Here is a 23,564-nt window from a genome sequence, read left to right as displayed (position 1 = left end):
ACAAGCCCTTTGGACCACTCAGTCCATGCTGACATATTTACACCAATCCCATTTTCTCCCCACATACAGAGTTGTAGAACAGAGGGACCTTGGAGTACAAACACATAGTTCCATGAAAGCGGCATCACAGGTAGACAGGGTGGTGAAGAAGGCGTTTGGCATGCTGGCCTTCATCAGTCAGAGCACTGAGTGCAGGAGTTGGGATGTTCTGTTGTAATTGTACAAGACGTTGGTGAGGCCACACCTGGAGTATTGTGCACAGTTCTGGTTACCCTGTTATAGGAAAGACGTCAGTAAGCTGGAAAGATTGCAAAGAAGATTTATGAGAATGTTGCCAGGACTCGAGGTCCTGAGTTATAGGGAGAGGGTGGGCAGGCTAGGACTTTATTCCTTGGAACTAGGAGACCTTACAGAGGTGGATAAGATCATGAGCAGCATAAACAGGGTGAATGCACACACTTTTTCCCAGGGAAAGGGAATCAAACACTATAGGTTTAAGATGAGAAAAGAAAGAGAGAGGGACAACATCTGCACGCAGAGAGTGATCAGTATATGGAGCGAGCTGCCAGAGGAAGTGGTATGAGTGAGTACAATAACAACATTTAAAAGACATTTGGCCAGGTATATGGATAGGAAAGATTGAGAGGGATATGGGCCAAATGCGGGTAAATGGGACTAGCTTAGATAGGCATCTTGGTCAGCATGGGCCAGTTGGGCTGAAGGGCCTGTTACTCTGCTGTATTACTCTCTGACTCTATGACTCTACTCTCAACTCCCCCCAGATCCTTCTGCTCACCTACACACTGGGGGCAATTTATAATGGCGATTTAGCATACCAACCTGCACATCTTTGGGATGTTGGAAACCAGAGCATCCAGTGGAATTGTAGTCACAGAAAGAACGTACAAACTTCGTACAGACAGAATCGGAGATGAGGATTGTACCCAAGTTGCTGGAATTGTTCGTCCTTTTGTTTTCACATGTAGTTAGTAGCAGAAAATATTTTACTACATTCTGTTCCTAATTCTGCTCCTCTTCCAGGTGTCTGGGTTTCTATGAAGCTACTGTCTGGAGATCTGAAGCAAATTCGCAAGGACCATCCTCATCTGGTGGACAGGAACACAGTAGTTGCGAGGAAGATGGGATTTCCTGAGATCATCATGCCAGGTTAGTTAACTGTGGACTTGGTTACCCAAGATAAATCACTGCCCAGAATTGGCCTCTGATCAATTAATAGTTGCATGTGAAAACAGAAAATTGCTGGAAACACTCAGCAGGTCAGGCAGCATCCATGGAGAGAGAGGAACACAGTTCATGTTTCAGCTTTACATTCCGCCTTGGGAGTCTCCAACCTGATGGCCTCAACATTGATTTCTCTAACTTCTTGTAACCCTACCCCTTCTTGTTCTTTCCGCCCCCCCCAACTCCTTTGTCTTCCCTTATTCCTGTGGCTCCCTTCCCCCGCCTTGATGACCTGTCCATCTCCTCTCCTCCCCTCCCCCATCCTTTGTTCCATGGTCCACTGCCCTCTCCTACTGGATTCCTTCTTCTTCAGCCTTTTGCCTCTTCTACCTATTACCTCTCAGCTTATTACCTCTCCCCCCCCCCGCCTCCCCCACCCACCTGGACTCACCTATCACCTGAACTCACCCATCCCCTGCCTGCGTGTGGTCCTCCCCCTCCCCCCGCCTTCTTATTCTGGCTTCTGCCCTCTTCCTTTCTGATGAAGGGTCTCGGCCCGAAACGTCGACTGTTTATTTCCCTCCATGGATGCTGCCTGACCCGCTGAGTTGCTCCAGCACTTTGTGTATTGCTCCATATTCCAGCATCTGCAGAATCTCTTGTGTCTTGTGTTTCAGGCGAATGACCTTTCCTCAGAAAAGTCTGAAGTAAGTGAGGTTTTTTAGGGAGGAGGAGCACGGAGAGCCGAAGGGGAAGGTCTGTCATTGGGGGTAGGGCAGAGGAGACTGAATGACAAAAGTTGCCTGTACCTGCTGAGGGAGTGTGGTGAAGGGATGAAAAGGAGGGGATGAATGAAATCTGAAACAGCAGAAGAGGAGGGGGGGAGACAGAACAGATTCTGGAAATTTGTGGTACAAGGCTGGAATACTTGGTGACCTAAAGTTGCTGAATTCATTGCTGAGCCAGCTAGGCCACAATGCACTCAGTCAGAAGGTCAGTGACATTCCTTAAGCTTATGTTGAGCTTCGTTGGAATAGTGTGAGTGGCCAAAGGCAGTGAGATGGGAGTCAGATAGTGAATTGGGGTGATAGGCAACTGGCTGCTCAGGATCACCTTTATGGACTGAACAAAGGTCAAACCACTGCGTTTGGCCTCCTGCTGTGGAAACAGTGTATCATGAGTGCTGAGTATAGGACTGAATTGGAAGTATAATTAGTTCAAGTTCGCGATGAATTTATCATCATGTGCAGTGAGGTACAGGTACCATGACAAACTTGCTATCAGCAGCATCACAAGCATATAGGTACAGACAACGCATGGAATAAAAATTAAACACGACAGTGAAGAGAGAGAAAAAAGTGACTGTACAAGCACAAGACCTTAGTGCAAAAAGACACAATTAGAGACCAGTCCAGGGAAGTGCATGAGGTGGTCCGTAATATTCTGTTGCTGAGGTAGGGTTAGGGTTATGCAGGTCGGTTCACCTTGCCAGGATGTTGCCTGGATTGGAGAGCATGTCTTATGAGGATAGTTTGAGTGAGCTAGGGCTTTTCTCTTTGGTGAGAAGGAGGATGAGAGGTGGCTTGATAGAGGTGTACAAGATGATAAGAGGCATTGATCGAGTGGACAGTCAGAGACTTCTTCCCAGGGCGACAATGGCTAACATGAGGGGACATAATTTTAAAGTGATTGGAGGAAGGTATAAGGGGGGTGTCAGGGGTAAGTTTTTTACACAGAGAGTGGTGGGTGCGTAGAACACACTGCCTGGAGAGATTGTGGGGGCAGGTACATTAGGGACATTTAAGGGACTCTTAGAAAGACACATGAATGATAGAGAAATGGAGGGCTATGTGGGAGAGAAGGGTGAGATAGATCTTAGAGCAGGATAAAATGTTGGCACAACATTGTGGGCCGAAGGGCCTGTACTGTGCTGTCGTGTTCTCTGTTCTAACCTGATGGTTGTAGGAAAGTAGCCGTTCCTGAACCTGGTGGTGTGGGACTTCAGGCTTCTGTATCTCCTACTTGATGGTAGCTGCGAGAAGAACGGTAGCGGTGCAAAAGTAACTCGCATGAGATACAGAGGAGTAGAGTGCCTTCAGCTAAACGTCGATGAATGCAGAGTGCTTCCAACCTGTTCCAAGCTGTGAGGCACAGGACAAATAAACTTTTGAAGCAATGTCGACTGGAGCCCATCTGTAGTGGTCCTTTAGATTGGAAATGCTTTAGATTAGTAAGGCTTGTTCACAATGCCCATGAGAACTGCCCATATGAACCCCAAGGCCTGGTACCAGGCACAGCCTCACAAATCCTGCCCAGGGGACTGTCATAAAGCAATAATAAGGCTGATTGCACAGGGTCAGGAGGGTGTGCTACAATAATCATAAAGTTACAGCAAATTCGCAATCCTAAAACTACAAAGGATCATAAAGCAGTAAACGCTAATGCTGAGTGGGAAATGGAATAATTGCCTTGACAGAATGTTCATTTGGCACATTATTGATTGTCCATCACTTTTAAAAATGGGCTTGAATTTTTCCTTTAATTTTGGAACTTCCTCAACCATGAAATGAAATCTGACTAAAGGCAGATAATTACCAAAAATAGACTTAACTCCTTCTTAAAGCCTTAAGTAGACGAGCAACATTCTCACTCCTAGGTCAGAAGGTTCAAGTCCCACGTTATGGGACTGATCCCACAATTTTAGCTCGCACAGAACGAGAGGGGTTCCTTCTTTCAGATTAGATGTTGGACTGAGATGCTGTCTGCATGTACAGGCGCAAGTTAAAGGTTCCGTGGTACCCTGAAAATGAACAGAAGGGTCCTCCCAATGTCCTGGCTGGTATTCATTCCCCAAGACCTTCACCAAAGCCAAACTGGGGCAGTCACGGTAGTGTAGCAGTTAGCGTGACGCTTTACAGTGCCAACGACCCATGTTCAATTCCGGCCGCTGTCTGTAAGGAGTTTGTATGTTCTCCCTGTGTTTGCGTGGGTTTCCTTCGGGTGCTCCGGTTTCCTCCCACATTCCAAAGACGTATGGGTGAGGAAGTTGTGGGCATGCTATGCTGGCACCAGAAGCGTGGCGACACTTGCGGGCTGCCCCCAGAACACTCTATGCATAAGATGCATTTCACTGTGCGTTTCGATGTACATGTGACTAATAAACAAATCTTATCTTAAACTGGCTCAGACTTTGCTGAGTCCTTCTGCAATCAGACTGGGATAAACTGTTCCCCAACACTGGCCTTATGCATGTCCTTCGGCATTGCAAATAAATGAACACAGCTATCACCAGAATCTTTATTGCAGGCAGCAACTCGCAATTAAGTGACAGTGCCTGGTACAACAATGTTTTAAGTGTCTTACCACATGGTACATGCAACACTTAAAGGTACATTCACACTTTTACACACTGCACCCTAAAAGCAGAGCTTGCTTTATGATAGTCGCCTGGGAGTGATTGTGAGGCCGTGCCTGGTACCAGCTCTTGGGTTCCATAAGGGCAGTTCTCATGGGCATTGTGAACAAGCCTTGCCAATAAATCTGTTGAGGAAACCTCCAACCAATGGAAAAGCCACAACACTTGCTTACCCTCCATTCCCAACCCTTGCTTGGCTACGTTGAAGCCAACAAGTACCTTCACTCTTCCTGACCTTTGCAAGCATTTAAAAAAATGCTTAAAATGAAGTAAACAATAGCTTGGTGGGCACCATGGTCGCCATGAATGAGATGGGCCGAAAGGCCTGTTTCCATGCTACATTACTTTATGACTATTTGAATTGATAGAAAAATTATCTATTACATCACCATAAACTAATGAAACTTTACTGATCTTATTCAGATTATACTGAAGGGCAGGTAAGTTACAACATTTCGCTGTGGAACTGCCTGTATTTACTGCAAAGCCCTGGGCTGTCAACATATTTGTGGGATCTTGCTGTGCACATTTGGTTTCCATCGTTGAAGCAGCCCCCGCCCTTCAGGAAGTACTGCATTGGCTGCGAAACTCCTGAATGGGGTGAAAGTTGTAACGTCAATGCAAGTCCAAAGATGTTAAGGCAAGGCCTAATTATCCTCAGACCAACACCAGTTACTTGAACTCCTTTGACCAACACCATTCATTCTGCTCACTCCTACTGTTCTTGTTTGATGTTCTCAAAATACCTCCCGCTTTCCCCTGTGTAGTCATGACTACCCTTTATGAAAGTGAAAATGTGCATTTGTAGAACATAATCGCAAAGCCACCAAATACTCAACAGGTCAGGCGGCATCTGTGAAGAGAGAAACAGAGTTGTCATTGCCTGCCAATGTTCTGACAAGCAGTCATCCATCTGAAACGTTATCTGTGTGTCTCACTCTACAGATGGTGCCTGACCTGCTAATTATATCTAGCATTTACTTGCTTTTACCTGTGAAAACATTTTATCTCGCCACTATCACTTTGCTCACTGCTTTCTGTGCTCAAGTGTCATATGAAGTTTGTCCATCGAAAGTATTCGTGAAGCTTCAAAGAAATTTGGGATGTTGCAAGATTACGTAGAGTGATGTATAATTATACAGGGCTTCCTTTTGTTTCTGCAATTCTTTATGTTCACCTCAATCGCAGATAGTTCAAGTCTCCTCAGAACGGGAGCACTTATGTTTGAAAAACTCTGATGGATAGGGTTCCTTTTTTTCCACAAAGAGTCAAGCACTGGAACTCAGCACGGAATTGTGTTCTTTCCTTTCCCATATTCCAGGCGATGTCCGCAATGATATTTATGTCACCCTGGTTCAAGGAGAGTTTGACAAGCAGAACAAGACCACCCAAAAGAATGTTGAGGTCACGATGTGCGTCTGTGATGAAAATGGAGAGATAATTCCGGTAAGTAACATTCGCACTGCAAAAAGTGCCGGGCAATACAATATCCAAAATCCACCTGTCGTCCCCTGACATCACTATCACTGAATTCCTCACTATCAATGCCCTGGGAGTTACCATTAACCAGACACTGAACTGGAGTAGCCATATACACAAGGTGGCTGCAAGAGTAGTTCAGGGACTGGGAATCCTGCGGTGAGTAACTCGCCTCCTGACTCCCCAAACCCTGTCCACCATCTACAAGGCTCAAGCCAGGAGTGTGATGAAACACTCTCCACTTGCCTGGATGAGTACAGCTTCAACAACACTCTATAAACTTGACACCAAACAGGGCATAGCAGCTTGCTTGATGGGCAACCCATCCACAACCATTCATCACCGATGCACAGTCGTGGCAGTTTGTACCATCTACCAGCAGTTTGTACCACCTACCATGTACTACAAAATTTCCAACTGTTCCGTATCCTGCCGTGTCCTTTGACAACCTTCCTCACTGTCCACAACTCCACCTATTTTCATGTCATCTGCAAATTTGCTAATCAGCCCACCCACATATTCATCCAGATTATTTATATATATATATATCATAACAACCGAGGTCCCAGCACTGATATTTGTGGAAGACCACTGGTCACAGACCTCCAGTCACAGAAACACATCTCCACCACCACCCCCTGTCAATTTTGCATCCAATTTACCATCTCACCATAGATTCATAAGACCATAAGACATAGGAGCAGAATTAGGCCATTTGGCCCATCAAGTCTGCTCCGCCATTCAATCATGGCTGATTTACTGTTTCTTCTCAACCCCATTCTCCTGCCTTCTCCCCGTAACCTTTGATGCCCTTACTAATCAAGAACCTATCAACCTCAGCTTTAAATATACCCAGTGACTTGGTCTCCACAGCCGTCTGTGGCAATGAATTCCACAGATTCATCACCCTCTGGCTAAAGAAATTTCTCCTCATCTCTGTTCTAAAGGGACGTCCTTCTATCCTAAGACTGTGCCCTCTGGTCCTAGACTCTCCCACTGCTGGAAACATCCTCTCCATGTCCACTCTATCCAGGCCTTTCAATATTCATTAGGTTTCAATGAGATTCCCCCCCACCTCATCCTTCTAAACTCCAGCGAGTACAGGCCCAGAGCCAAAAAATGCTCCTCATACCTTAACCCTTTCATTCCCAGAAGTATTCTTGTAAACCTCCTCTGGAACCTCTCCAATGCCAGAACATCCTTCCTTAGATATGGGGCCCAAAACTACTCGCAATACTCCAAATGTGTTATGACCAATGCCTTATAAAGCTTCAGCATTACATCCTTGCTTTTATATTCTAGTCCTCTCAACACAAATGCTAACATTGCATTTGCCTTCCTCACTACTGACTCAAGCTGCAAGTTAACCTTTAGGGAATCCTGCAAGTCCCTTTGCACCTCCGATTTCTGAATTTGCTCCCCGTTTAGAAAACAGTATGCCTTTATTCCCTCCGCCAAAGTGCATGACCATACGCTTCCCTACGCTGTGTTCCATCTGCCACTTCTATATCTCCCAACCTGTCCAAGTCCTTCTGCAGACTCCCTTCTTCCTCAACACTACCTGTCCCTCCATCTATCATTGTATCATCTGCAAACTTGGCTGCAAAGCCCTCAATTTTGTCATCCAGATCATTAACAGATAACGTGAAAAGTAGCGGACCCACCACCGACCCCTGTGGCCGGCAGCCAACCAGAAAATGCCCCCTTTATTCTCACTCTTTGCCTTCTGCCATTCAGCCAATCTTCCATGGTACTATCCATGCTAGTACCTTTCCTCTAATACCATGGGCTCCTATCTTGTTGAGCAGCCTCATGTGCGGCACCTTGTCAAAAGCCTTCTGAGAATCCAAGTAAACATCCACTGACCCTCCTTTATCTATCCTGCTTGTTACTTCCTCAAAGAATTCCAACGGATTTGTCAGGCAAGATCTCCCCTTGAGGAAACCATGCTGACTTCGGCCTATTTTATCACAAGCTTCCAAGTACCCTGAAACCTCCTCCTTAATAATGGACTCTAATGTCTTGCCAACCACTGAAGTCAGGCTGACTTGCCTATAATTTCCTGTCTTTTGCTTCTCTCCCTTCTTGTAAGATAAGATCTTTATTAGTCACATGTACTTCGAAATACACAGTGAAATGCATCTTTTGCGTCGAGTGTTCTGGGGGCAGCTAACAAGTGTCGCCACGCTTCCGGCGCCAACATAGCATGCCCACAACTTCCTAACCCGTATGCCTTTGGAATGTGGGAGGAAACCGGAGCACCCGGAGGAAACCCACGCAGTCATGGGGAGCACATACAAACTCCTTACAGACAGTGGCCGGAATTAAACCTGGGTCACTGGTGCTATAATAGTGTTACGCTAACTGCTACACTTAAAGAGTGGAGTAACATTTGCAATTTCCCAGTCCTCTGGAACTATTCCTGACTCTAGTGATTCTTGAAAGATCACGACTAATGCCTCCACAATCTCTTCAGCTACCTCTTTCAGAACTCTGGGGTGTAGTACATCTGGTCCAGCTGAACTATCTATCTTTAGACCTTAGCAAGCACCTTCTCCTTAGTAATAGTGACTACACTCACTTCTGCCCCCTGAATCTCTCGAATTTCTGGCATGTTGCTGGTGTCTTCCATATTGTAGACTGACGCAAAGTACTTATTCAGTTCATCCGCCATTCCTTTGTTCCCCATTACTACCTCTCCAATGTCATCTTCCAGTGGTCCGATGTCCATTCCTTATATATCTGAAAAAACTTTTGGTGTCTTCTTTTATATTGTTGGCTAACTTACTTTCATATTTGACGCTATTGCTTTTATAGTTGCCTTCTGTTGGTTTTTAAAAGCTTCCCAATCCTCTAGCTTCCCACTAATTTTTGCAATATTGTATGCCCTCTCTTTTGCTTTTATGCTGTCTTTGACTTCCTTTGTCAGCCACAGTTGCCTCATCCTCCCTTTAGAATGCTGCTTCTTCTTTGGGATGAACTGATCCTGCGTCTTCCGAATTACTCCCAGAAACTCCTGCCATTGCTGCTCTACCGTCATCCCTGCTAGGGTCCCCTTCCAATCAGCTTTGGCTAGCTCCTCTCTCATGCCTCTGTAGTTACCTTTACTAAACTGGAATACCTATACATCCAATTTTAGCTTCTCCCTCTCAAATTGCAGGTGAATACTGTCGTATTGCAATCACTGCCTCCAGAGGGTTCCTTTACTATAAGCTCCCTAATCAAATCTGGTTCATTGCACAACACCAATCCAGAATTGCCTTTTCCTTAGTGGGCTCGACCACAAGCTGCTCTAAAAAACATCTCATAGGCATTCTACAAATTCCTTCTCTTGGGATCATGTACCAACCTGGTTTTCCCAATTGACCTGCATATTGAAATCCCCCATGACCACCGTAACATTGCCCTTTTTATATGCCTCTTCTATCTCCTGTTGTAATTTGTACCCCACATCCTGGCTACTTTTCGAAAGCCTGTATGTACCTCCCATCAGGGTTTTTTTTACCCTTGCAGTTCCTTAACTCTACCCACAAGGATTCTGCATCCTCTGATCCTATGTCACTTTTTTCTAAGAATTTGATTTCAATTTTTACCAAAGAACGACCCCACCCCCTCTGCCCATCTGCCTGTCTTTTCGGTAGGATGTGTATCCTTGGATGTTTGACTCCCAGCTGTGATCTTCTTTCAACCAGAACTCTGTGATGCCCACAACGTCATACCTGCCAATTTCTAACTGCGCTATGAGCTCATCTACCTTATTTTGTATACTGTGTGCATTCAAATATCACACCTTCAGTCCTGTATTCACCACCCTTCTTCTCAAAGTTGTCTCCGTGTTGCCTGAAGTTAAATTCTTATCCCTTTCAAAACTTTCTGGAGACTTCAGTAACCTTTCCTGTAACCTTGACTGTGACTGGCTAGCCTATTTTTAAGTTCACTAGCAAGGCTAGCATTCCGATAAGGTGGTGAAGAAGGCGTATGGAGTGCTTGCCTTTATTAGTCGAGGCATTGAGTTCAAGAGTCGGGAAGTTATGTTGCGGCTTTATAAAACTGTGGTTAGGCCACATCTGGAGTATTACATTCAGTTCTGCTCAGCCCATTTTAGATAGGGTGTGGAGGCTTTGGAGAGGGTTCAAAAGAGGTTTACCAGGATGCTGCCTGGATTAGAGGGCAGGTGCTATAAGGAGAGGTTGGACAAACTTGCGTTGTTTTCTCTGGAGCGGCGGAGGCTGAGGGGAGACCTGATAGAAGTTTATACACTTATGAGAGGAATAGATAGAGTAGCCGGGGTTCCATGGTCGAAATGTCTAATACTAAATGGCATGCATTTAAGGTGAGAGGGGGTAATAAGGTGAAATAAGGGGGTAATAAGGTGAAAAGCCATGATGAGGTAGATTGTGAGGTCAAGAGTCCATCTTATCATTCAAGGGGACGGTTCAATAGTCTTATAACAGCAGGATAGAAGCTGCCCTTGGTCCTGGTGGTATGTGCTTTTAGCTGCCCGATGGGATATTTTACATTCTGTTATTGTTTTTCCTTTTGTATTAATATGTTTGGAACGATCTGCCTGGATGGCATACAAAACCAGGTTTTTTACTGTATCTCAGTACATGTGACAATAATAAACCAATGACCAGTGACCAATCACATTGTTGTATACATGGAGTCAAGTGCCAGGCAGATGAAGCAAGGAGAGCTTTTTCTTCCCAGGTGGGTACATTAGAATGGTGGATGTTACTGGGCTAGCAGTTCGAGATCTGGGCCATTGATCGAGGGACCAAAGTTTGACCCCACCATAGCACCCTGGGAGAGGGAATTCATTTTCTTTAGTTTTTTAATTTGCTGATGGGATGTGGACAATTACTGGCCATTTATTGTCCATCCCTAATTGCCCCCAAATTGAGGAGGCAACTAAATGTAAAATTAAATAAAACACAGAGCTGGTCTCGATAATGGTAGCACAAGAGACTGTATTTGCTGGAATCTGGAGCAAAAAACAACACTGCTGGAGGAACTCAGCGGGCCGAGCAACATCTGTGGATAGAAAGGGATTGTCTTGCCTTGAAACTTCCAAAATTCCTCCTTCCCCCTCGCAGATGCTGCTCAGCCCACCCGAGTTCATCCAGCAGTTCGTTTTTGCTCTCACTAATTGTAGTGATGGAGCCACAGGATTGACGTAAAAGACAAACACAAAAGACTGCAGATGCCGGAACCTGGAACAACAACCGAGACGTTCGAGGAACTCAGTGGGTCAGGCAGCATCTGCAGAAGGAAATGAGCAGCCAGAATTTCGGGTCGGGACCCTTCATCTGGAGTTCATGTTGACATGCAGTCTTGGTGAATTGCAGTGAAAATTAAGGTTTATTGCAGGAACCACCACCACCCCCCCCCACCCCCCACTACCTCCCATTTTCCATCTACCCACCTCACTTCCCTTATTTGGTTCCATGCCCCACCCTCCTCTCCTATCAGATTCTACAATCTGCAGCCCTTTGTTGCCTCCACCCATCACCTCCCGGCCTCTGTCGCTATTTCCAACCTTCCCTCCTCCATCTGCCCGTCACCCCTCCTCGCCTGGATCCACCCATCACCTGCCAGCTCTTGCCTCCCCCCTCCCCCCCTCCTCTTTAAAACCGGCTATCTCCCCTCTTCCTTTCAGTCCAGAGGAATGGTCTCGACCTGAAGCATCAACCGTCCATTTCCTTCCGCAGATGCTGCCTGACCCACTGACTTATTCCAGCATCTTGTTTGTTGTTGTAAGAGACATCTGCTTCATCGGGCAGAAACCTCACCAAACTTGGCAAGTAGGTGATTGCAGGCTCACCCATGCAGTTGAACTTGCTCTTCAGTTTGGAGTTAGAGGCAATTTGGGATGGGGAATAAATGCAGGACGTTGTCAGTGATGCCCACATCCCACATAGGAATGAAAATAAAATCTGTGATCTTGCCTGCCACCATCTTCTAACTCAGAGGTTCAAAGTGGAGTCACAGAGCTACAGTTGACATCTGTAGAGAACTTTATCACTGTGTCTGTATACAGTAGAAGGTAAGTTCATTTCCACAGTGCTGTCAGCCTCCTCTTCCCAGGGCCTGTGAACGAAAGAAAGGTATTGCCCGCTCTAATGTTTGAAGGGATGTTATCTCTCTGAGGATTTTGTCAGTATTAACATACAACCTGCCTTCTCTGTCTAGGTAATGTAATTATTTCAGCTTCACATGAATATCACACTGTGCTTTTCAAAAAGGTAATCAATTTTACATCCTACTCTGGACGAGAAATGGAACTTTTATCTGAGGACCAGGGCCGAGCACAATTAATCATTTTTGAAAGCAGAGCTTTCTGGAAATTGCTGCTCTAAATTTTTTATTCTCTCTTCTGGTGTACAGAATGCGATCTGCCAGGGGGCTGGAGACAAACCTGTCACTTGCTACCAATCGGTGGTTTATTATCAGCTCAAGCAGCAGCGCTGGATGGAGACCGTCAAGGTCAGTGCGAGGTTTATGTTAACTCCGTCCAGACCGGTGATTAACATCAGTGCAAGGAAAATGACCACATCCGGGGAAGATGGTTCAAAGACACTGTAACAGTAGAACCATAGAACCATAGAGCAATACAGCACAATACAGGCCCTTTGGCCCACCATGTGCCGACCTTTAAACCTCGCCTAAGCCTATCTAACCCCTTCCTCCCACATATCCCTCTATTTTAAATTCCTCCATATGCTTATCCAGTAATCTCTTGAACTTGACCAAAGTACCTGCCTCCACCACCGCCCCAGGCAGTGCATTCCATGCCCCAACCACTCTCTGGGTAAAAAACCTCCCTCTGATATCTCCCTTGAACATCCCATCCATTACTTTAAAGCCATGCCTTCTTGTATTGAGCATTGGTGCTCTGGAAAAGAGGCGCTGGCTGTCTACTCTATCTATTCCTCTTTATATTTTGTATACGTCTATCATGTCTCCTCTCATCCTCCTCCTCGCCAAAGAGTAAAGCCCTAGCTCCCTTAGTCTCTCCTCATAATCCGTACTTTCCAATCCAGGCAGCATCCTGGTAAATCTCCTCTGCACCCAACGCTTCCACATCCTTCCTATAATGAGGCAACCAAGAGAATTGAATGGAGTACCAAGTGTGGATGTTTGTGTGAGTGTGCACATGTGTGTGTTTTTCTGTGTGTTTTTCTGTGTGTGTGTGTGTGTGTGTGTGTGTGTGTGTGAGAGGGAGTATAAGTACATCTGTGCACATGGATGGGTGAGAGGGCTTCAACACTTTTAAAGTAACCCAGAATTTTATCGAGTTCAATTCAAGACAAGGAATCTGTGCACCATGTGTTCCAGATTGTCTTTGCACGGAAGAGTTTAGATGAATCTAATTAAACAGGGGAAAAGTTTACAGGTGTAGAAAAGCACCCATGTACACCAATACTACACTCATCCCATTTTATTCTGATTTGATTTGGTATCTTTATCAGTCACGTGTACGTCGAAACACCCAGTGAAATGCATCTTTTGTGTAGAGTGTTCTGGGGGCAGCCCACAAGTGTCGCCACGCTTCCAGCGCCAACGTAGCATGCCCACAACTTCCTGACCCGTACGTCTTTGGAATGTGGGAAGAAACCGGAGCACCCGGAGGAAACCCACGCAGACACAGGGAGAACGTACAACCTCCTTACAGACAGCGGCCGGAATTGAACCTGGGTTGTTGCGCTGTAATAGCGTTACGCTAACTGCTACACCACTGTGCCTGCCCCCCCCCCCCCCCCCCCCCACACTCCCATCAACTCTTCCCACATTCTGCCAACACCCATACATTAAGGGCAATTTGCAGTGGCCAATTCACCTACCAACTCCCATGTTGGGACATGGGAGGAAACCGGAGCAACCAGAGGAAACCCACGCGGTCACAGGGAGAACATGCAAACTCCACACAGACAACACCGGAGGTCAGCATTGAACCCAGGTTGCTGGCACTGTATGGCAGCGGATCTACTAGCTGCACCACTGTGGCTCCCAGAGTGGGGATCTCTAGAGCTGGTGTCAGGGAGTTTTATTTAAGCTTGTGGTAACTGATGTATTGGAGTGAGAACAAACCATCAGCTGCACCAGTGCTCACCTGAGATTCCAAACAGTACCGTCCCTGCATCACTCCCACCGCACATCCAGTGGGTTGATGTGCCAACACATTGACCGGGCCAGGACTTGCAGGGAATAAATGGGCTTCCGTCAACCCTCAGGATACTGAACCTCAACGTACCGTGTCTACTTGGATTTACACGTTGCTTACTCCTGCAAAACATCCCAGGTTTTTTTCCTTAACAGGGGCATAAAACACTGAGCTTCTCAAAGAGACAGGATTTAAGAGATGTATTAAAGGAAAGGAGAGAGAGGCACAAGGCAAGAATTCTGCACAGATTCATCTCGTGAACCTGAGGGCAAGAATTCTTCACCAGTGCTTCGAGTCTCAGGTGCATAATGCACGTTTAACACCGTTTACTGGCATGTACACCCAGCCCTGAGAGCTCTGCGTGTCTCCAACTCTGGCCTCTTGTAGATCCCCATTTCTTTTGCTAACAGGCAGTGTCATAGAGTCATACAGCGCAGGCAAATGAGACCAGTTTAGATTCCCATCCCTCTCAACCTTTCCTATCCATGTACCTGTCCAAGTACTTGTTAAATGTTGTTAATGTTATAAGAGATAAGATATCTTTATTAGTCACATGTACATTGAAACACATGGTGAAATGCATCTTTTGCGTAGAGTGTTCTGGGGGCAGCCCTCAAGTGTCGCCACGCTTCCGGCGCCAACATAGCCCACAACTTCCTAAACCGTACGTCTTTGGAATGTGGGAGGAAACTGGAGCACCCGGTGGAAGCCCATGCAGACACGGGGAGAACATACAAACTCCCTTCAGACAGTGGCCGGAATTGAACCCGGGTCACTGGCGCTGAATAGCATTACGCTAACCACTACACTGTGTCCCTGCCTCAACCACTTCCTCTGGCAGCTCATTCCATGTACTAACCACCCTCTGAGTGAAAAAGTTGCCCCACATGTCTCTTTTAAATTTTTTCCCTCTCACCTTAAACCTACCTCTAGTTCTTAGTTCCCCAACCCTGGGAGACAGACTGTACGCATTCACCCTATCTATGCCCCCCATGATTTTATCCACCTCTATAAGATCACCTCTCAGTCTCCTGCACTCCATTGAATAAAGTCCTAACCTGCTCAACCTCTCTCCATAACTCAGTCCCTCAAGTCCCGGCAACATCCTCGTAAAATCTCCCCGCACCCTTTCCAGCTTAATGGCATCTTTCCTACAGCAGAGTGACCAATACTGTACAAATCTGGTGAGACTGCAAGTGCTGCAGAGCAGGCAGGAAAACCTTTACTGGCACTGGGTTCCACAACTGCTGACAGACTGCAGTGCAAGCCCAACAATAGTTTTCCAGCTGTTTCTTCTCCAACAAGTCTCCTGAACCAACCCCCAAACCCTCCACAGTAAAGGTTGCAGCACAGAAGCACAACTGGAGAACTGGTACAGAGAGGAGATGAGGCCTGGGGCTGATTGGCCATTGGTCACGTTGAATGGTGGGCTAGTCTGGAAGGGCTGAGTGGCCTACGCCTACTCTTAATTTCTCATGTCCAAAAGCAACAGTCTGATAGCTGCCCAGCTGAGGGTCATTCTACTGCTGTGATACACAGCCTATTGGAAAACACTTGAGCTCAGTGAGAGAAGAAATGAGATCCTGTCTGCCACGTACAGAACACTTTGTACTGTATGCTGCTGAGCTCACAGTGTTGATACCATTGCACTGTTTATTACTTCAATTACTCTTCTTCCTGGCATGGCAAAACTTTAAAGTTCTTGATTTGTCCTTCCCTCCCTCCTTTAACGATCCTGACCCTTCGTGGGGCCTGGGGATTCGGGAGCAGATGTCCAACGAGTCACATAAGAGCACAAGAAAATAAGATAAGATATCTTTGTTGGTCACCTGTACATCGAAACACACAGTGAAATGCATGTTTTTGCGTAGACTGTTCTGGGGGCAGCCCGCAAATGTCGTCACGCTTCCTGCGCCAACATAGCATGCCCACAACTTCCTAACCCCTACGTCTTTCTAATGTGGGAGGAAACCCACGCAGACACGGGTAGAACATACAAACTTCTTACAGACAGCGGCGGGAATTGAACCCTGGTCAATGGCACTGTAATCACGTTATGCTAACCGCTACACTACAGTGCAGGAGTTGGTCACCAGATCCCTCAGACTTGCCCCATCATTCAATGTGATCTGGGCTGATCTACCCCAGGTCTCAACTGCCCCTCGTATGCCCAATCCCCAAAGCCCTCAATCCCCCAATCCCCCAATCTATCAAAAATTACCTTCTAATGATCTTGCCTCTGCAACTCTCTGGGAAGGAGAATTGCAGAGATTCACCACCCTCTGAGCAAAGAAACTTCTACATACCTTGGTTTCAAATGTCTGTCTCCTTATCTGAAAACTGTCCCCACATTTGAAATTCTCCCACAAAAGGAAACATCAACATCTACCACATTATGCCCCCTGAGGATCTTGCATGGTTCAATATAAGATCACCCCTTGTTCCTCTCAACTCCAATGAATACAAACCCAAACTGTCCAGCCTCTCTTGATGAAACAACCCTCCCATCCCAGGAATTAAGTCTGGTGAATCTCCTTTGGACTGTCTCCAGTGCTATTGTATCATTTCTCCGGAGAGGGGACTGAAACTGTGTGCAGTATTTCAGGTGTGGCCTCGCCAACACGCTGTACTCTCCTTGGAGTGCTGTAACCCCACTGAGTATGGGGTTGAAGGTTGTCTGAATGTTTCTTGGGCACAGCCCCCGTGATGGGAGAGCAGGGGCTGAAATCGGGGTCTTGCAGCCATCCTGAGAGGCTGAATTGGCCACTGGTCATTGGGAAGTTGTGAGACAGCAGAGGAACCTGACGGAGGTCTCGGTCCTGCTGGTAGGGAGGAGGACACCACCAGCCTTCTGCTCTTCTCCTGAACTTTCATCCTCTGCTCTTAATCTCTCCAAATCCTTCAAATCTGTGATGACCCGCCCCGAAATGTCAACTATTTCCTTCCATAGATGCTGCCTGACCCACTTGAGTTCCTCCAGTGCTTTGTGTGACAGTCTCTTGTCAGAGAGTCACAGAGCTACACAAGTGCAGCAACAGGCCCCTTGGCCCAACTGGTCCATGCTGACAGACGCTCCATCCAAGTTAGTCCCATTTGCCAGTGCCTGTCCCATAACCTTCTGAACCTTTCCAATGCACGTATCTATCCAAGTGCCTTTCAAAAGTTACTATTGTCCCTGACTCAATCACTTCCTCTGGCAGCTCACTCCACACTTTGTGTAAAGTTGCCCTCAAATTCTTACCAAATCTCTCCCTCACCCTAAGCCTATGCCCTCTAGTTCCTGATTTCCCCAACTCTGGGAAAAAGACCGTGTGCGTTCACCCTGTTGTGTCTCCTTCAAACCTGTTTCTATTTAGCAACCAAATGGAAAGTCAGGCAAGAGACTTTAGAAGTGCTCCATTTCCTCTCATCTCCAGAAATTTCCAGGAATTATAAAGTTACAGGGATATGGCCCTTTTTATTTCTTTTTTAGTTAGTTGGAATTTATTATCCATCTTTTCCTAGGTTCATGTTCTTCCGAAACAGGTACTTCAGTATTCAGGTTCCTTTGTTGCTGTGCATTTTATCCAAAATGCAATTCTTTTAATGGAAACTGGCCCTTTAGTCCAACTGGTCCATTCTGACCAAGCTACCAATCACAGTGAGTCCCATTTACCTGCGTTTGGCCCATATCCCTCTGAACTTCTCAGAGCTTGTCCAAATGTCTTTTAAATGTTGTAGATAAGGCAGTCCTTTAAACAGAGAAACCAGGGCGTTACATACAAATGTAGGCTGTTTGGACGGCAGATGCACATACCACCAGGCTTAAGGACAGCTTCTATCCCACTGCGATAAGACTATTGAACGGTTCCCTTATACGATGAGATGGACTCTGACCTCACGATATGCCTTGTTGTGACCTTGCACCTTATTGCACTGCACTTTCTCTGTAGCTGTGATACTTTACTCTGTACTGTTATTGTTTCTACCTGTACTACCTCAATGCACTCTGTACTAACTCAATGTAACTGCACTGTGTAATGAATTGACCTGCACAATCGGTATGCAAGACAGGTTTTTCACTGTACCTCGGTACAAGTGACAATAATAAACCAATACCAGTACCAATACGATATGTTGGTCTTTATTGGTAGAAGATTTGAGAGCATGATGTTTTATTACAATTATATGTGACTTGGGGTATTGTGCACCATTTTGATCTCATTAATCTCTGAAACTTTACCTCATCTGTGTGTAAATTGGCATGGAACAAATAAGATTGGAGAACTGAAAGAAATGCTTGCATGGTTCGAAGATCTGATGTGATAGAAATGAGTCCATGAGGCTCTAGCACTAGTAGTGGGGAACATAGGACCCAGGTAGCTGGTCTGGTCAGCATCTGAATTGTATTGGGATCATTCTTCTTCCCAGCTTCTACCAAGGGATTTTAAATTAAATAATGGTAAGTCAGAGAAGAGAAGGGCTGAAGAGAAAGATATTAAAATGGGAATTGATAAACAGACTGTGATAGGGAGTTCGACTCAAAGGGTAAATCAACAGCTAAGGCCAGGGGTTACAAAAATAATAAAATGATAAAGCTAGAGGCTCTCTATCTGAATGGACAATAGCATTTGACATAAAACTGATGAACTGAGAGCCCAAATAAAAATAAAGATGATCTGATAGCCTCTGCACAGACAGGGCTGCAGTATGACATAGTTTAAGACCTGAATATTGAAGTAAAACTAAGGAAGTAAAGGAAGAGATGGATAAGTGGCTCTGTTAATTCACAATGGTTTGTGCACAGTGGAGAATGATGACCTAAGTTTCAGAAAACCAGAATGTGGAACTAGTTTGTATGGTGATATGGAATAACAAAGGCATGGTAGATCACAGTATCAAGGAAGAAATAAGAAGACCATGTCAGAAAGGTACAAAGGTAATCATGGGGGATGTTAATCTACATATAGATTGGAAAGATCAGATGGCAAAGGTAGATGAGTTTGTAGAGTGTTTTCAGGATAGTTTCTAAGGACAACATGTTCCAGAGCCACGAGAGAGTAGGCTATACTCGAACCAGACTTGTGTAATGAGATAGGATTAATTAGTGACCTTGTCATGAAGGCACCTGGGGAGCGATGTTCACAGTATGATTGAATTTTACATTCAATTTGAGGGAGAGAAGAGCGGAACCAAGGCTAGCATTTTCAACCTAAATAAGGGCATCCAGGAGAGCATGAAAGCCGAGCTAGCTAAAGTGATCTGACAAATTAGGTTAAGGGATCAGTCAGTCGAGATACAGAGGCAGAAACTTAAGGAGGGCTTACAGACTATACAGAACAGATGGATTCCAAGAAAGAGAAATTCTAAGACTTCTAAGAATTCTAATTCTGCCATCTGTGGTTAGTAAAAAAAAAGCAATATACTTAAATAAAAAGTATGTAAAGACAGGTAGCAGGTCATAAGACTGAACAGAATATAATAAGCAGCAATGAATGACCAAAAGCTTGACAAGGAAGGAAAACATAGTCCATGATAGGCAGTAAAGTACGCCTCAACAGCTCCGGTGACCTGGGTTCAATCCTGACCTCTGGTGCTGTCTGTGTGGAGTTTGACCGTTCCACCTGTGACCATATGGGTTTACCCCGAGTGCTCCAGTTTCCTCCCACATTTCAAAGACGTGCTGGTTGGTAGGTTAATTGGTGACTGTAACTTTCACCGAGTGTAGGTGGCTGAGAGGAGAATCACAGGGGCAGGTGCTCGTGAGCGTGCATGGGAGAATAGATGGTTGGAAAGAGTGCAGAGGAGATTTACGAGGATGTTGAGGGACTGAGTTATGGAGGGAGGTTGAGTAGGTTGGGACTGTTTTCATTGGAGTGTTGGAGAATGAGGGGAAGTCTTATAGAGGTGTATAAAATCATGAGGGTCGTAGAAAGGGTCAATGCGCACAGTGTTTATCCCAGAGTTGAGGAGGGCAGAGGTTTAAGGTGAGAGGGGAGAGATTTAACAGGAACCTGAGGGGCAACGTTTTCATCCGGAGGGTGGTCAGTAAATGCAACGAGTTGCCAGAGGAAGTGGTTGAGGCAGGTACATTAACAACATTTAAAATTTACTTGGACAGATACATGGATAGGAAAGGTTTAGAGAGATATGGGCAACTGTGGGCAAATGGGACTAACTTTAATGGGAATCTTGGACAGCATAGACCAGTTGGGTTGAAGGACCTATTTTCATGCTGTGTGACTCCATGACTTTATGACTAAAGCTAACTAGACATATAAAGGCAGCTAGTAGAAGGTTCTGTAGGTCCATGTCAAAAATGTCAAGATTATGGCAAGCAAAAATGACCAATTCTGACACAAAGAGAAAGAAAGAGTGAATTTTCTGAACATATCTAAAAGTTGGAGATTTCAATGTTGAGTATTGTTGGTTGCAATGTGCTAGGATGGAAATTGAGGTGTTGCTCGTCAAACTTACATTGGGCCTCATTCTATCAGTGCAGGAGGCCACAGACAGAAAGTTAAGAGTAAGAGTGGGTTGGTGAATTAAAGATCAGAAGTCATATCTTCTCTGAATTACATGCTTGAGTTGTTGCATTACCTTACAATGCCTCGATCGTTATTGAGGATGCAATCCAAAGCCTTCCACTTAATCTTTCTGCAGATCAATTCAACAAACATCATGTCCGTCATTTCCACTCACAGCTCACTGTTGTTTGAATTACTTTTCCATGTCCCAGGTTGCTATTCCCATTGAGGACGTTCAGAAGACACATCTTCGCTTCACTTTCAAGCACAGATCTTCTTCTGATTGTAAGTATAGATTTCAAATTTTATCAGGAGATTTACCTTAAAATCCAGCACCAACTCCAAGGAATCAAGTGAGGAGAAATAAATACTTGCTTAAAGTTATGTTTTTATTGATTTCTGGGAAGAATATCTCATTGGCATGAACCTTGAAAGACTGGGCCATTACATAAATTAGGTGGTGTTAATGCATCTGGGGACACATTTTACCACCCAACAGATTCAACCACTGTGGTTGGCAGCAATGAGTGGTGACCCTCGTAGCATAAGAGGTGCTGATCTGGTTGACACTCAGTCTCCAGAGACACATAGTTTACTGCAGTATTTCATTTTACATTGACACTGTTTATTGATTCTTCCTTGATGTTGCAAGTGACCATAATCAAAAGGTATTTTGACTGTACGATGTGTACAAATCGGGTGGTTGTTGTTTTACCCAGAAGAACATTAGGACTGATTTAAGTATCGACTCTGGATTGCCTCAAACTCTCACTGAGGTTTAACACCCAGTTCATCTCTCTGGATTTCCCCACCACCCACCCACCCATTCAATTGCCTGTGAGTGTGCTGACAGTCTGAGAAATTTCCAATAAGTCACTTTTCTTGATGGCACCCTTCAATATCTGCAGATGCTAGGTAGAAACAACATTAGGATCTCAGCAGTTTTGCTAAATATTTTGTGCAAAGTTATTTTCTGCCATTAAACAACTATTAGAGGAATTCATGACAACAGAATCACAACATCTTTTAAACAGACCTCCCCCTATTAAAGAAATGGTTTGAGACCTTTTCAATAAGAGAATAATATCCTGGTCACCCACCACAGGACTAAAGTTGAAAAAGATTTCTGACATTTTGAATGTCAGAAGAAAATTGAAGAAAGAATTTGCATTGACAGTATCTAAATCAATCTCAGAATTTGCAAATCTTTAACAACAACTGATCTACTTACTATGTGTACTCACCATTGCATTGATGTAAATATTTCAGCTAATTGGTACACAGCAAGCTCTCAATACACCAAAGTACTAATGACCCAGATAAGCTTAGAACACAGAACATAGAACAGCACAGCACAGGAACAGGCCCTTTGGCCCACGATGTGCTGAATTAATTGAACTAGTAATTAAAAGCCGACTAAACTACTCCCTTTTGCCTACAAGAGTCCATATCCCTCCATTCTCTGCATATTCGTGTGCCTGTCTAAGAGCATCTTAAACACCTCTATCGTATCTGCCTCCACCACCACCCCAGGCAGTGCATTCCAGGCACCCACCACTCTCGGTGTAAAAATACTTGCCCCGCACATCTCCTTTGAATTTACCCCCCCCCCTTATGTTAAATGCATGCCCTCTAGCATTAGACATATTGACTTTGGTAAAAAGTTACTGGCTATTTATTCTATCCATATCCTCCATAATCTTATAAGCTTCTATCAGGTCTCCCCTCAGTCTCTGCTGCTCCAGAGAAAACAACCCCAGGTTGTCCAACCTCTCCTCATAGCACCTACCTTCTAATCCAGGCAGCATCCTGGTAAACCTCTGCAGCACCCTCTCCAAAGCCTCCACATCCTTCCTGTAATGGGGTGACCAGAATTGAATGCAATTCTCCAGATGCGGCCTAACCAGAGTTTCATAAAGCTGCAACATTACCTCTTGACTCTTGAACTCAGTACCTCAACTAATAAAGGCAAGCGTGCCACACGCCTTCTTTACTATCCTATCAATTTGTGCAGCCATTTTCAGGGAGCTGTGGACTTGGACCGCAAGATTCCTCTGTACATCAACACTGTTAAGGGTCCTGCCATTAACTATGTACTGTCCCTTCATATGTGATCTCCCAAAGTACACCACCTCACACTTGGCTGGATTAAACTCCACCTGCTGTTTCTCTGCCCATTTCTGCAACTTATCTATATCCCGCTGTATTCTTTGGCAATCTGCACTGTGCTCAATGCTACCAATCTTTGTATTGTCTGCAAGCTTACTAATTCATCCATCTAAACAGCTTTAGTGACATTGATTGTGGGAATTTTATCTTAGATACAGACCTTGTCAACGTGGCATATTTTCCAGGTTAGTCACCAGGAGAAATTTGAAAATTTCTTTCTAAGTGGATACATAGAGAAACAGTGATGGGTATATCACATCAGTTGAACCACAGTTAACCTCCCCCATTCCACTTCTTGAGGGAATAAAATTTGTCTTTGAGTGTCATTGCTGAGCACACACCAGATAAGATATAAGGTATTAAGATATTTATTTATTAGTCAAACGTACAGCGAAACACACAGTGAAATGTGTCCTTTTGCATTACTGAGAATGTTCTGGGAGCAGCCCGCAAGTGTCGCCACGCTTCCGGCGCAAACATAGCATGCCCCACAACTTCCTAACCCTTCTGTCTTCGGAATGTGGAAGGAAACCAAGCAGACATGGGCAGAACGTACAAACTCCTTACAGACAGTGGCTGGAATTAAACCCAGGTCACTGGCACTGTAATAGCATTATGCTAACCACTACACTGCGGTGCCATCAGAATA

General features: G+C 45.1%; 1 protein-coding gene across 1 annotated transcript in view; it reads left to right on the top strand.

Annotated features, from left to right (window-relative positions):
* LOC127580080 (dedicator of cytokinesis protein 2-like) overlaps positions 1–23,564 on the top strand; it is a 1,107,748-nt gene that overhangs the window by 231,950 nt on the left and 852,234 nt on the right. The window contains 4 exon segments of the mRNA XM_052033289.1: positions 1,042–1,167; positions 5,919–6,043; positions 12,464–12,562; positions 20,959–21,031. Coding sequence (XP_051889249.1) covers positions 1,042–1,167; positions 5,919–6,043; positions 12,464–12,562; positions 20,959–21,031 — 423 coding nt within the window.

This window comes from Pristis pectinata, chromosome 2, assembly GCF_009764475.1.
Source record: "Pristis pectinata isolate sPriPec2 chromosome 2, sPriPec2.1.pri, whole genome shotgun sequence".
In the NCBI taxonomy this organism is placed as follows: domain Eukaryota; kingdom Metazoa; phylum Chordata; class Chondrichthyes; order Rhinopristiformes; family Pristidae; genus Pristis; species Pristis pectinata.
This window is presented reverse-complemented; position numbering and strand designations above follow the sequence as displayed.